Below are 14547 nucleotides of genomic sequence, written 5' to 3'. Positions count from 1 at the left end.
GGGGTAATTTGCTGCTTAAAAACAGTGAGCAAAATCGCATTTTGCTCACTGAGTGAGACAAAATAACATTCAAGTGACCTTCATATTTGAATGTCATTTCAAAGTGCGGGGCCTAATACATGTTCGAAGTCTTTGGATTCTATTGTCTTTGACCCTTTCACGGCATTAGCAAAAAGAAAGAGACAAAAAAGTGCATACGTAATTCAACGATATATTGACGGTTTATAATAAACCCCCGAAATAAGTCAGACCGCATCGTTCCAAAACACCCTACGAGTCTTCATTCGTAATAATTAATTAATGAAATCAAAATTTAAAATTTAATTAAAATACCATATTTTACGTATTTTATTATACAATCAAAACAATATACTTATACAAATTTACGCAATTGTTACGCAGTAAATAATTCTACTTAACGATTTTTAACGATCTCTGCTATAGTTGACAAATAGTAGTATCCGCAATTCGGACCGTATCTTACAAAGTTTTTTTAACAAAAAAAGTTGACGATTGAACTGTCAATTCATTATTTTCGTATCATTTTATTGAAATTTCTTTCGTTTTGTTTTATCGCGGTAATTAAAGTTAATTGTTAGGATACCTTCAGAAAACATGAGTGAAATAGTGATGAAGACGGATTACATTTTTTCAGGTTGTATTTTTTGATGGCTGACTGACGTGAAAAATTTTATGTACTACACGAGATCAAAGTTATTTACATCTCGTGCGCTTTTGAGTCCCTTACTGCGCTCAAGATTCTAAATTAGATTCACTCGCTACGCTCGTGAATCTATTATAGAATCTTTCGCTTGCACGGGACTCAAAACAAGCACTCGAAGAAATATCAAACTTTGCTCTCTTGTTGTACAAATAACTATTTATTATTATTACCTTTCTAATATCTGTAAGAACGACTGTTAAATATTACAGTTAAGGAGATATACCTTTAAAAACAGGCATAAGAAAAACAGATTTCCAGCTCCTACATACAAACCTTTAGTCGACATGCGTACCGAGTTATACGCCCTGCAGATAGTGCATTTGCCTCTGATTAATATGTCCCATTCCTTCGGTCCGTAACTACTGGGTTTGAGACAAACTAAGTGCGTACAATAAGTCCCGAGGAACAAGAACTTTATAGTTTTTAAGCTGAAAGATTCTTATTCACTCTAGACTGTTAAAGGAAAGAGAAGCAACCATTCTAATGCAGTGAGCAGTGGAGCTAGCCAAAATCTTGGCTCAATATAACATCTGATAAGTTTTCGACAGTGCGCACCTTACGGTTTCGACTTGCTAACATTTTACATGAAAATGTTTTTGGTGGGATTCATTTTATTTAAAAAAGATGGCAGCGATTTTGATAGCCCAGAACACACTTCTATGAAATTATGACTTTTACCTAAAAAAATCGCTGCAAACTTAGTTTGGTTTGACTCAATATTGTTACATTTCTCAATATAAGAGTATTAAGAGTTATTATATTCAATGTATTCATTATGTATTAGAGAAATTTCAGCCTATAGGGAGAGAATCAAGCAGAGTCAGGTACGGGTAGAGAATAGCAACAATTGTAAATAAAACTTTACCTATTCCTCTCCTAGCGACCCTGCTGTGGTGAACCTATAAACCTACCAAGCAGAAGGTCCCGGGTTCAAGTCTCAGTCAGGGCATTTATTTATCACGAATATTTGTTCATGAGTTATGGATAGTATCCATTATCTATGTACATTTTCAAATATGTATTTATCTATTGTTATGTATATCGGTGGCCTAGTACCCATAGTATACGCATTGTTTAGTTTGGGGCTAGGTTGACCTGTGTACGATTATCCCCAAATATTTATTTATCAACTTTTTTCTTGTACAATGTTTATAGTATTAGGTACGTGTAAGCGTACAAAGTGGTTAATTTATTTTTGATTTGAGATTAATTCTCATCTTTACTTTACCTTTACTATAAAAAGTGAAGTCTTTCAAATGCTAGAAAAAAATAGTTTTTGGCAAAAATTTCATTTCTGGTACAGGCTTTTATCGCCGATTGTACTTTTCTTTCAACGGGCAATTCAATTTCAACAATTGTAAAAACCCCAAACACAATTAGGTTGCGTTGTCTTATCACGGAGTTTTCATGGCCACCTCCTATCTCCATCATCAGATCAGCTCAATGGTACCATAATATTGCATCGTCACCCGACTTTCACAAAATTTCAGCTCAATCGGAAACCGGGAAGTGGGTCAAATTTAGATTCCAAGATTCGACCCACACATACATACATACATACATACATACTAACAGGGCAAGTTAAATAAAAGTTCGTAATATGTAATTAAAATAAAAACAAGGTTTGTAGACTTAAGTTCTAACATGCACACAGCGCCATCTTTCGTATATTAGTTAAATTATGTAAACTTTTTGTTTGGTTGACCGGTGTGCAGCCACATGGCTGCTTATTTAATACCCCTGACAAACTGCTTTTGTAGTTCGTAACAAATAAACTAGATGGCGTGAAATTTAATCTTCATGACGAGTTGTGCTGCCATCTGTTGACTTGATAGGTAACTAATTAAAATAGTACCTAGTAACACTAGTTTACTGATTTATGTTTATGAAATGCACTAGATGGCGTGATGCTCAAAATATTATTTCGGAACGGTGGTGCCATCTTTGATCTTACACAATACATAGTGCATAGTTACTAGTTATTTAGATAAACTATAGTCTGTTATTTAACTATAAAGTACTATTCCATACATTTTCTATGCAAGAAACAAATTTATGAGCATGCCATACTTTTTCTTTAAAAGACAAAACTTGCAAACTATGATCATTTGTAGCTTTTCCACGCATTCGCTTTCTACACAGGCATCTGGTGCTAGACGACAGAAAACAATATCCTCCTATCCATTCCCTGCTAATCCCTACTATCCCTACTAAATTGATAGGCGAATGTGACACTATGTGTCTCTTACCTCTTCACACTTAAAAGCTTGGTATAAAGATATCCTTAATCCCGGGGAAGGACACAGGGTAATTTTTACCACGATACCTAATCGTAATTCTCCGTAGACGTAGTCGAAGGTAGTTTTTATTTGTCATCTGTCAAAAGTTACTTTTCTGGCCCAGGAATACATATTAGTATTTGTAGGTTAACTTTAATAGCTTCTTCGGATAAGTAAATTATCGTACTTTAAACTACTACAGTCAACAATATTAACTGACACTAGTCGAGCAATCACGAATACCTAATGGGGCCATTACGATTGTTCTCAATTAACTCCTACTAGCCAAAAAATTACACTATGTACGAAAGAATAATCAAAATTCAAAATTCAAATAATTATTCTGCAAGTAGGCCTCAAGGGCTCTTTTCAAGTCAATACAACATTTATAGTAACATCATATAGTGACATGAAAAATACATAACAACATTTACAAAAGTCAATATTAAACTTAAATTTTAAAAACGTAAGTACATATTGCCTCTTTACACTTTTAGGGGTTAATTTTAAACAAACGTAAAAACAAGAATTACTTTTTTTAATGGAGTACATTATTAAAGTTAAATGGAGAATTACGTTTAAATTTAATTAAATAGCTAAATATTGTTTACACATGTCAAGGAGCCGGTTTTAATTCCATAGGTATGGGGCAATTCGTTCGCCAATACCCACCAAGGTAATAAAACAAAAAAGCGGCCAAGAGCGAGTCGGACTCGTCCATGAAGGGTTCCGTACCATTTATGACGTATTAAAAAAAACTACTTACTAGATCTCGTTCAAACCAATTTTCGGTGGAAGTTTGCATGGTAATGTATATCATATATTTTTTTTTGATTTTTCATTCTGTTATTTTAGAAGTTACAGGGGAGGGGGACACACATTTTTTCACTTTGGAAGTGTCTCTCGCGCAAACTATTCAGTTAAGAAAAAAATGATATTAGAAACCTAAATATCATTTTTGAAGACCTACCCATAGATAACCGACAAGTATGGGTTTGATGAAAAAAAAATATTATTTTATTTTACGACGTATTAATAAAAACTTCTTACTAGATCTCGTTCAAACCAATTTTCGGTGGAAGTTTGCATGGCATCATATATTTTTATTAGGTGTATCATTCTCTTATTTTAGAAGTTACAGGGGGGGGGGACACATATTACCACTTTGGAAGTGTCTCTTGCGCAAACTATTCAGTTTAGAAAAAAATGATACTTATTAGAAACCTTTTGAAATTTTTTGAAGACCTATCCATAGATATACCCCACACGTATGGGTTTGATGAAAAAATTTTTTTGAGTTTCAGTTCTAAGTATAGGGAAACTCCAAATTTTTCGTTTTTTCTTTATTTTTGTATGAAAATCTTAATGCGGTTCATAGTATACATCTACTTACCAAGTTAGAACAGTATAGTTCTTATAGTTTCGGAAAAAAGTGGCTGTGACATAATCGGACAGACAGACGGACATGACGAATTTATAAGGGTTCCGTTTTTTGCCATTTGGCTACGGAACCCTAAAAAAGAGTTTTTGTTTGACCCAGCCGAAATAAATGTCGTGTTGGAACTATCATTATTTTATAAGTTACACTGTGTTTAATCTATGGGAAAATTACAACGAAAGTAAGCAAATATTTGAATTAGTTTTAGCTTGAATCCTATGTGCACTCATAACGCTTAGCTAACGCTTGGCATTAGTGATGACGTGATTTTTAAGATGGCGATGAGTGAAATCAAGTTACCTCTTTCTAACGCAGTAAAACAGCTGCGTTCGCGATTACCCAGCGTTCGTGTTTACCCGGCCTTCCCCTACTGTTTTATAATATTCTAAATCTCAAATTAACACCTAGGTTCTGCAGTTGTTTTACCTTTACCAAATCCACAACGCATGATACCGTTAAACAAACTAAATGTGTTTGGTTGTCATCTTGACCATAAGAAAATTGAAAACCTAGTTATTCAAAAAAAAATGTTATTAATGTTAGTTTTATAAATAATAGTTACATAAAACAAAAAACAATGGAATAAATGCTAAATCTTTTACATTTTACCATCATTTAAAGATTGTAACCTAAATACTCTTGGGTTCAATGGCACTCTGACGAAAACCTTCGAAACCCGTACGTCGCAGCATAGTGCCTAAGAGATACACCGTTATGGCCCACAGAGCGGCCAGCATCCGCAGTAACTGTTTACAACTCACACGGTGCAAACGCACAATGTTTTTTGAAAGTTTCTTACTTAACTTCAGCGTGCTCGGCGTTCTCATCGTCGCCCTAACATTCGACTATGTGTCCAAATACTTCAGTTACTGGTACGTTCGACATATATCTTACAAAACAACTGTACCTTTCTTCGGAAGTGACTATCATCGAGTTCTTGGATTAAGAAATACCACCGACGAAGTAAACAAACTCTACGCTAAGCATCCCGATGAAAGACTCTACGGTTGCATCAAAAGCAGAATCCCAGATTTGATCGTCAAAGATCCGGATGTAATTGAGAAGATGTTGTGTACGGATTTTGCAAGTTTCCACTGCAAGGGCCTTGGCCTGGACAAATCTCAGGATGTTTGTTTACGAAACAATTTGTTTTACGCGGAGGGAGAAAAATGGACCGTAATGCGCGAAGGAATGGAGTCATTGTTGAAAAGCATGCCTTATGAAATTGAAGACAGTTTGCACGGCTATTTGTCAGGAATCAATGGAGATACTAACGTTCAACAGTTTCTGGCTGATATATTGGATGGAACGTTTGAATACTTGCTCTTAAACAAAGATTTTACGCGAAACGAGAAAAAAATCATACAGAGTTTTAGATCCGCCGTTCAAAAACCTACCCTAGCAGAAAAGTTCAAGACCTATTTAAAGAACGTTTTTCCGTCCCTGTATTTATTGTTCGGCTTGAGTACTTTACCCGGGGAAACGGTAAACAAATCCCTCGAGGTACTTGAAAAATCAAATTTAATGAAGGAAGTCAAGAGGATACGATCCGAATTCCAATTGGACATTAAAGAAAAACACAGCAAGCGTAAAAGAGATTCCGACATTGAGTTAGCAGTTTCAATTCTGGCCTCATTTATTACAGAGGGTTATATTCCGTGTCTAAATGTGCTTACTGCTTTGTTTTATGAATTAGCTAAATATCCTGAAGTTCAAAAAAAGATCCGCCTTTGTGGATCGGGTGAAGATTGCGAAGTTTATTTAGATAAAGTCATAAATGAAACTTTAAGACTGCATCCAGCGTACTCTATCACATCTAGAAAATGTACAAAAATGTACAAATTCCCTGATGGTCTTGTAATTGACAGAGGTTTGACAGCTACTATTCCTATTGAGGCATTGCATCAAGATAGAAGATTTTACGAGAAACCTGAAATCTTTAACCCAGATCGCTTTGATGAAGGAAAGTTGAAGCACGCTTACTCATATATACCGTTTGGAGCTGGCCCTAGGAAATGTGTTGGTGAGTAGGGATTTTTTTCTATAATTATATCTATTATTTATTATCGTTTGAACTACTTACATTCGTTAAGTCATACACGCATGCATCGTTAAGTCATAAACGTCGTCACTGCGTCGTCACTCGTCGTCAATGCAAAAGTACGTAAAATGTAGGTATTTATCGCATAAACATGACATATTACGAAAACTCCATATCTATTTATTTTTCACTCAAGCTTTAATAATTACGTAAGTTTTAATGTTATTTCGTATGTTAGTTTCATTCCTAATGTATTGAATCCAAAAAAATACCACAATAAATATAAAATAGTTGCAGGCGGAAGCTATTTCACCTATGCATTATATATATTATCAAGTGAACTACATATTTACCTCTTGTCGATGGTTTTATCGTAGATTAAGTTATCTTAGAAATAGATTATGTACTAATCTATTAATTATTCATAATTGCGAGTACACTTTTTTTTGTAGTGTAAATAATAATGTATATCAGATGATTTCTAAAGATCAGAATACCGTGACAACTACGAAAACCATTATGTTGAACCAGGAGGCTATCTCAATATTCAGTTGACTAGTTTTCTTAACGGCGTAAGCGACCAAGCTTAATTTATACACGAGTGCTGGGATCTGGAAGTCGATACTGATTTAACAAATTGTTATGATTTTGATTGCAGAATCCCGATTGATTTCAATGTTATTATTACGCAATATAATTTTATTAACATTTTGACAGAAAATAAACAATGCAATAAATCATCTCTCATCTTTCTTATGGTCAATTTCTTCTAACAAAATAGTTTATCTACATGCTGGCCGGATTTGCGGTTTATACGCATTATAGAGGGTTTATGATATGTGTGTAGATAAAATATTTTATTGCTTGCATTGCATATAATACCTACATTATGCGCGTCCACAACTTCACATTCATATAAATGTATAGCTCACGGTTTCTAAATAGTGAATGCTTTAAGCGGGAAATTCAGATGATACTAAATATGTTACCTGATCTTGTCACGGTTGTTGTTTAGTTTATTAACTAAAAGAGAAAAATGAATAAACTAGATTCGTGCAAAATAAACAACATTTAATTTAAAATAAAATTAAAAAACAATGATCCGAAATACGCGGGCCACTTAACAAAAAATATGGGTCGCAGGTTTTTTTAATAAATTCACACAAAGATCCTATCCATTTTGCGGTTAGGTACTCTCGCCTGGGTTGTGCCGTCGGTGGTGTACGCGGGCGCCGCAATTGTGGATGACTGTACTTGGCTGCCCGGGGCTTGATGAAGTGCTGGCCCTTCTACTGGCGAGAGTAGCGTTGGTGGTATGTGTGGCTGCGGTGGATCCTCCACCCAAAATAGCAGCCCGAACGTTGGACCCTGGAACGCGTCATCCAAATGTATAAGGAAAAAGTCCGGCAACGTAATTTGTGAGCATCCCCGGCAAACGGCAGGAAAAGAAAGCACCTAAAATGTAGCAGTGATGCCGTGGATGTTCACAATCAGAGTCGGAGATTACAATTTGTAAAGATGATGCAAGAATTTAGAATTTTAAAATGAGGGTGGAAATAAATTCTGATGCAATACCGTTACAGCAGCATGATCGGGCAAAATCATATTTAAACTAATGAATTTAACGTGAAATGATTTGATGATGCAAAGTAAAAACACTAGAATTATCTTAATATCTATTTCGCAAGTAGAACTACATTTGCGTTAATAAATTTACCACTTACCCAATTTGGGGTTTATTCACACACACGTTATAACATTTAACGTATTTACGACGCTAAACACTTTGAGGAACGTTAAGAGATGACAACACGAATATTAATTATATCAAATCGGTTACATTTTCCAAAATAGGTACGTATCAGAGACCGATGATCCGTGTGACGTGTGTTCTATCTCGAGTGCAGTTCGGGAATCGTGGGAGCGATCCGCTAATGCAACTCCCGATAAGTATATTCGACAAACAAAAGAACTCGTTACCGTGAGCGCTAAAATGTTGCTTACGAAATCTTTCGAAGAGCGCTAAAACGGCGCCGACGAATACTTGTTGCAATTTTATGTTTAAAATTGAAAACATTAGTTTGTAAAATTAGTTTTAAGTGGTATTTTCATTTATTTATGTAGTTTATTTAAATAATAGTACTTTCATGTAACGTATAACGTTACATATACCCGCCTCGTCTGGGTAAGGATTTTGGTCTTAAACAAAATCCGTCTCATTATCCCTAGCATTTACAGAATCATTCTATCAACTTTCATACTTCTTTCAAACTTTACTTTCGTTAAAACAGCAACAACTTTACGCACGCTGTTGATGTACACATTCATGAAATTCGAGGCATCAGCTGGCATAGCTTGTGACTCATGCTAGAAACTAGGTGTTCTTTGGGGCATGCCTATCTATTATTATAAAGCTTAAAATCTTTTATATGCCAGGCTCCAATATTTTTGCCTGCCATATCTTCTAAGATATAAACTAAAGGTGAACGCTTCTCAACTACTCTGCATTGCAAATATTTTGGTGCTAATTTCTTACTAAAATATTTATCCTTATCGCTAAGTACGTAAGTTCGTTTAAACACTAGATCGCCTACGTTATATTCTGCTGGTTTCCTACGCAAATTGTAATGCATGGTATTCTTTACATGTGCATTCCAGAGTGAGGCTTGCACATCATTGAATACCGAAGCAAGGCATCCCAAGTTCTCAGCATAAATATCACGCGGCAAGAACAAAACTTCGTCACCTAAGTCTGTGTCAGTGTAGTGCGATCCACAAGTGACTAACTCCCTACCGTGTACTAGGAAAGACGGAGAATAATTAGTGACTTCATTTACAGAGTTGTTCATCGCAAATTGAATCTTTGGGATAAAAGTGTCCCATGATCTATGATCGCTACCAACAAACGTGGACAGACAAGTGACAAGAGTCTTGTTGAAACGTTCCACTAAATTAATTTGGGGACAGTACTTTGGTGTATAATACACGTTTGGCACCTTATATTTTTTAAATAATGCGTCTGTGACAGAGCTAACAAATTGGCTTCCGTTGTCTAAAAAAATTGTTTGTGGTATACCGTGAACTAAAAAAATAGAGTCTTCTAAGACTTTAACAACTGCGTCGGCAGTAGCGCGACGAAGAGGGAATATGTTACAATATTTTGTAAAACAGCAAGTCACGACAAGTATATAACTATTCTGTTTGCGAGTAACTGGAAGTGGACCTACAAAATCAATCGAGATCATTTGATGAGGGCGACAGCATTGCTTGGGGCGTCCCATTTCACCCAAAGTAGTGTGATTTTGTGACTTATATGCCAGGCAAGTGGAACAAGAATTAACAAACTGAACGACGTCCTGATGCATCCCGGGCCAGTAATATGACAATGCCAGACGCTTGTACGTTTTGAAAATGCCGAGATGACCAGCAGTCGGTTCAGAGTGGTTTTCGGTTATGACCTTGTCACGAAATTCGCTGGGAACAACCTCCTTCCAAGCAAACTCTGAGGTGAGTTGTGATATGTTTTTGGAAAGTCTATATAAAGAATTATTTTTTATTAAAAAATTTGGAAAATTATTTGGACTGTTAAGACAGCCGTTATACATTTTAATGAACCATTCATCCTTAGTATTGGTTACCGCATTTGCAAGGGATATGGCAGAAATGGGGACTGCACGTGACAGAGCATCTGGGATTACGTTGTCAACGCCACGACGGTGCTTAATTTCGAAGTTGAATGAACTTAGGCGGACTCCCCAGCGCGCAAGTCTGCCAGTCGGATTCTCCAAGGACAGAAACCATTTCAGCGCAGAATGGTCGGTATATAGCGTGAACTTTTGGCCATTTTCTAAGTAACAGCGCCAGTGCTCGAGCGCTACTATTGCACTTAGAGTTTCCCTTTCGGTGATGCTGTAGTTTTTCTCGGCACCAGTCAGAGCTCGGCTCATATAGGCTACTGGGTGCTCCTTTCCGTTTATAGTTTGTGTCAGCATACCGCCAAGGCCATAGTTACTAGCGTCAACATGGACCTGGAAGGGCTTAGAATAGTCCGGGCAAGCGAGGACTGGCGCGGAAACTAAAGAATCCTTCAAAGCGTTAAAGGCCGCGTCAGCTTCGGGCGTCCACTTGAACGGAGGAGCTTTCTTGCCATTCGAAGTCAAACTATTGAGCGGCCCGGCTACGGTGCTGAAATTTGGAACGAAACGCCTGTACCACGTTGCTGTTCCGAGAAAGCGTTTAAGCTCAGTTTTGTTTGTGGGAACCGGAAAATTTAAAATGGCATCTACCTTATTTGGGTCCGTACGCAAACCACGAGAATCGACAAGGTAGCCTAAATATCTTAATTCGCTACGAAAGAATTGACATTTTTCAAAATTTACTGTTAAGTTAGCTGACTTAAGCTTCTCTAACACACGCAAAAGACGAGACACGTGTTCCTCAAAGGACGAGCTAATAATGATAATATCGTCTAGGTAAGCGAAAGTTTTAAGTTCCATGTCACCAAACAACAAATCTACTAGACGCTGTTGAGTCGCAGGCGCATTGGTGAGACCAAAAGCGGTGGTTTTAAACCTTAGTGTTCCGCGACCTGGTACATAAAAAGCAGTCTTATCGCAATCCGAGGGTTCTATGGGGATCTGCCAGAACGCCTTTGAAAGGTCAACGCTAGACAGGTACTTTGCGTCTCGAAGATTATCAATTTAACGTGAAATGATTTGATGATGCAAAGTAAAAACACTAGAATTATCTTAATATCTATTTCGCAAGTAGAACTACATTTGCGTTAATAAATTTACCACTTACCCAATTTGGGGTTTATTCACACACACGTTATAACATTTAACGTATTTACGACGCTAAACACTTTGAGGAACGTTAAGAGATGACAACACGAATATTAATTATATCAAATCGGTTACATTTTCCAAAATAGGTACGTATCAGAGACCGATGATCCGTGTGACGTGTGTTCTATCTCGAGTGCAGTTCGGGAATCGTGGGAGCGATCCGCTAATGCAACTCCCGATAAGTATATTCGACAAACAAAAGAACTCGTTACCGTGAGCGCTAAAATGTTGCTTACGAAATCTTTCGAAGAGCGCTAAAACGGCGCCGACGAATACTTGTTGCAATTTTATGTTTAAAATTGAAAACATTAGTTTGTAAAATTAGTTTTAAGTGGTATTTTCATTTATTTATGTAGTTTATTTAAATAATAGTACTTTCATGTAACGTATAACGTTACAATCTAAGGTCCGACAGAGAACGCTTTTTTTGTCTCGGCCGAGACCGAGACCGAGACCGAGATTCAATGGGATTCTCGGCCGAGACCGAGACCGAGAATTTATAAAATAGAAAAAAAAGACGAATTTTGCACTAAAAATGCTTTTATAATCGAAATTCGACGATTTATCAGAAAAAAGTTATCTAATCAATTCGTACCGCTATTAAATAGTACTTTTAGGGTTCCGTAGCCAAAATGGCAAACTTAGAACCCTTATAGTTTTGTCGTTACTTAATTTAAGCTCAGGAATGCACCCTTGAAATTAAGGGAAATAAAAAAACAATGTGTATAATGTTAATATTTCAAAATGTTTATGTTAATGTATCATAACATTTTATTTAGTTATTTATACAAAAATATTAATAATTATTTAGTTTATATGTAAGAAATCCGCAACGCAGGCTTCGTCAGGTGGCTATAAATACAACATATTACGTCCCAGATATACCAATGATGATATCCGCATCACACTTCGTTAGTTTTTGTTTTAAATAACAATTTAAATTAAATTAAATAATCGCCACGAATCGTACCGCGAAAATCGAAAATTGAAAATTGCGAGGATCTTTCTCTTTTACTCTCACTAGGGCGTAATTAGAGCGACAGAGAAAAATGCCCGCAAATTCGCGGTTATAGCCCTGGATCTAATGTCCCCATTACGCTGGCAGCGTTACCGCACTGATTGGCCAATGAGATCTGTTAGACCAGGTACGATCTCCGGAGGTCGCACCCCCTGTCCCTCAGCCGCCGACCCATATCCCTCACAAAGTCCTTGGCCTCCACAGCCCATGGTCCCGCAGTCTCGACTGCATTTGGCACAAAGTCGTATATTGGTTCCAAGGCAGAGTATACTTGGCATCTTTCATTTTGGTGACATACTCCGCGGCTGTCCCAGCAGACCTGATAGTGAGACTCAAGTGGGGCTCAAAGTGGGATTCAATGTTAATTACTAATTAAAGTACGTTTTTTTTCAGGTGAGGAATTATCAAAACGTATTATTAGCAGTATTTCTCGCCGCATCCTATTGAAGTATCAAGTTCGACCGTGCTCGAAGACTCCGCCGAGGCTACCGAAAACTGACCTCGGCTTCGCTAGGGTTATCGACAGAGATATCTGGCTTAACTTTACTCCTATTGATTAAATTTATTCTAGAATAGTAGATTTTACTTAAGGGACATTTAAACGGGCCATAGTTTAAGTACAATAAGTCATCAGTTTAATTAGTTTCTAGAGTTACGATTAAAGATTTATTATTAACGGCAACAGTGAAAATTTTGATCGTTTATATATTATGCTTCATATGTACCCTGTATTTGCTTTATCAAAGTTTTCATTAGGCTTAATAAGAATACAGTACAATAAGGAGGCATTGTTATTATAATAGAAGTACTTATTCAATATTCCTATAATAATTATTGTTTAGTTTTTTTCAATTCATAAACTTTTAAAAAGTTGTTTTCATATTAGGGTGGTTCAAAAATTTTTTTCTTTAAAATATCCGACGGGGCACCCCAATATTTTGTTACTCTTATTATGCTGATATAATACACAAATTTTTGTAACTTTATCTCAACTACTAGGGGGTGCTCAACCTATTTGTTTTTTTTTTGTAGTTGAGATAAAGTTACAAAACTTGGCGTATTTTATCAAAATAATAAGTGTATCAAAATAAGGGGGTGCCGCTTCTTCTAGAGTTGATTTTTTTCCATACAAACGTAAGCCATCCTATTACTTATTTTAATTATGCTGTCATGGTAATATTCAGTGCCTACCCATATTACTTTTCATCTCTCCTATTCGGAACGTTCACCTTTCATAGGCTGATAATCGGGTGTAAAGTATTTTTTTTTTAATTTGTACTTCGAGCGACGGCTAACAGCCATAATCATATTATTCAGTTAAAAGCCATATTAGCTTTCGCATTTTCAGACCAAGTATTATCGAAATTAAATGTTAATTGCATTTCATTATTTAAAATTATACTCCTAGTATTTAGTATTTAAATGTATGACATAAACATAAATATTTGTAAATAAATCAATATAAATGACAATGAATGTTTAAAATGTAATCTTCATTCATTCATTCATCCAGTTTCACTTTTTTTAAGGTGCGTAACATCAAGACCGTTTCAGGCAGATCCTAATTAAAGATCGGATTGTCTATGGTTTTAGTTTTTTTTTCCGATCAAAATGTAAAAGACGCCTATTCCAGTCATATATAACCTACATTTCTTGTGTTTGACTTTCCTTATAGTCGAAATGAAAAGTAGAGTATTTAACTTGGGTAAAAGTAACCATCTCACCTTCGAACTATTTTTAAATATCTCGGGTTGATATGGTTCACTTTCCACGCTTGGTTAACAATCTACTATTGTATCATAACAGCATTGAGAAACAAGGGAGACAAATATATAAGTAGCCATTAATAGCACTTAATGAAAATATTTTGCTCTCTTTTCGGCTACGATTTCAGTATATTTTCATTCAGTTACCAGCCGACGTCATTGTGAATCATGGTGGGCCATTAAAAAAATAAATAGGAATGACAATGATCGAGAGGGATCGAAAAAACGATGAGAGAAGGCAAAAGAGGGGTTCGGAACCGGAAATATTTTCCATGGCATCCCAACGGGATAGTGCACAGATTGAAAACAATATAAAAGATACTTACAGGTTATTTTTTAACGTCTAGACTTTAGCTGTAGTTTGCACGTTTTGCTGAGCATATACATATACAACTAGATACTTTTATGTCTTATGATTGCTTTTAAAATCAAAC

The 14547-nt window shown here is 36.1% G+C and overlaps 1 protein-coding gene across 1 annotated transcript; it reads left to right on the top strand.

Moving 5' to 3' along the window:
- The first annotated feature begins 3009 nt into the window (after window positions 1–3009).
- On the top strand, window positions 3010–13934 carry LOC133534597 (cytochrome P450 6B1-like). Its single transcript, XM_061873771.1, has 2 exons — window positions 3010–6464; window positions 12741–13934. The coding sequence occupies exons 1-2, from the start codon at window positions 5156–5158 to the stop codon at window positions 12905–12907; spliced, it is 1476 nt and encodes a 491-aa protein (XP_061729755.1). The 5' UTR covers window positions 3010–5155; the 3' UTR covers window positions 12908–13934.
- Window positions 13935–14547: the final 613 nt, after the last annotated feature.

Source organism: Cydia pomonella, chromosome 2, assembly GCF_033807575.1.
Source record: "Cydia pomonella isolate Wapato2018A chromosome 2, ilCydPomo1, whole genome shotgun sequence".
NCBI lineage: Eukaryota > Metazoa > Arthropoda > Insecta > Lepidoptera > Tortricidae > Cydia > Cydia pomonella.
This window is presented reverse-complemented; position numbering and strand designations above follow the sequence as displayed.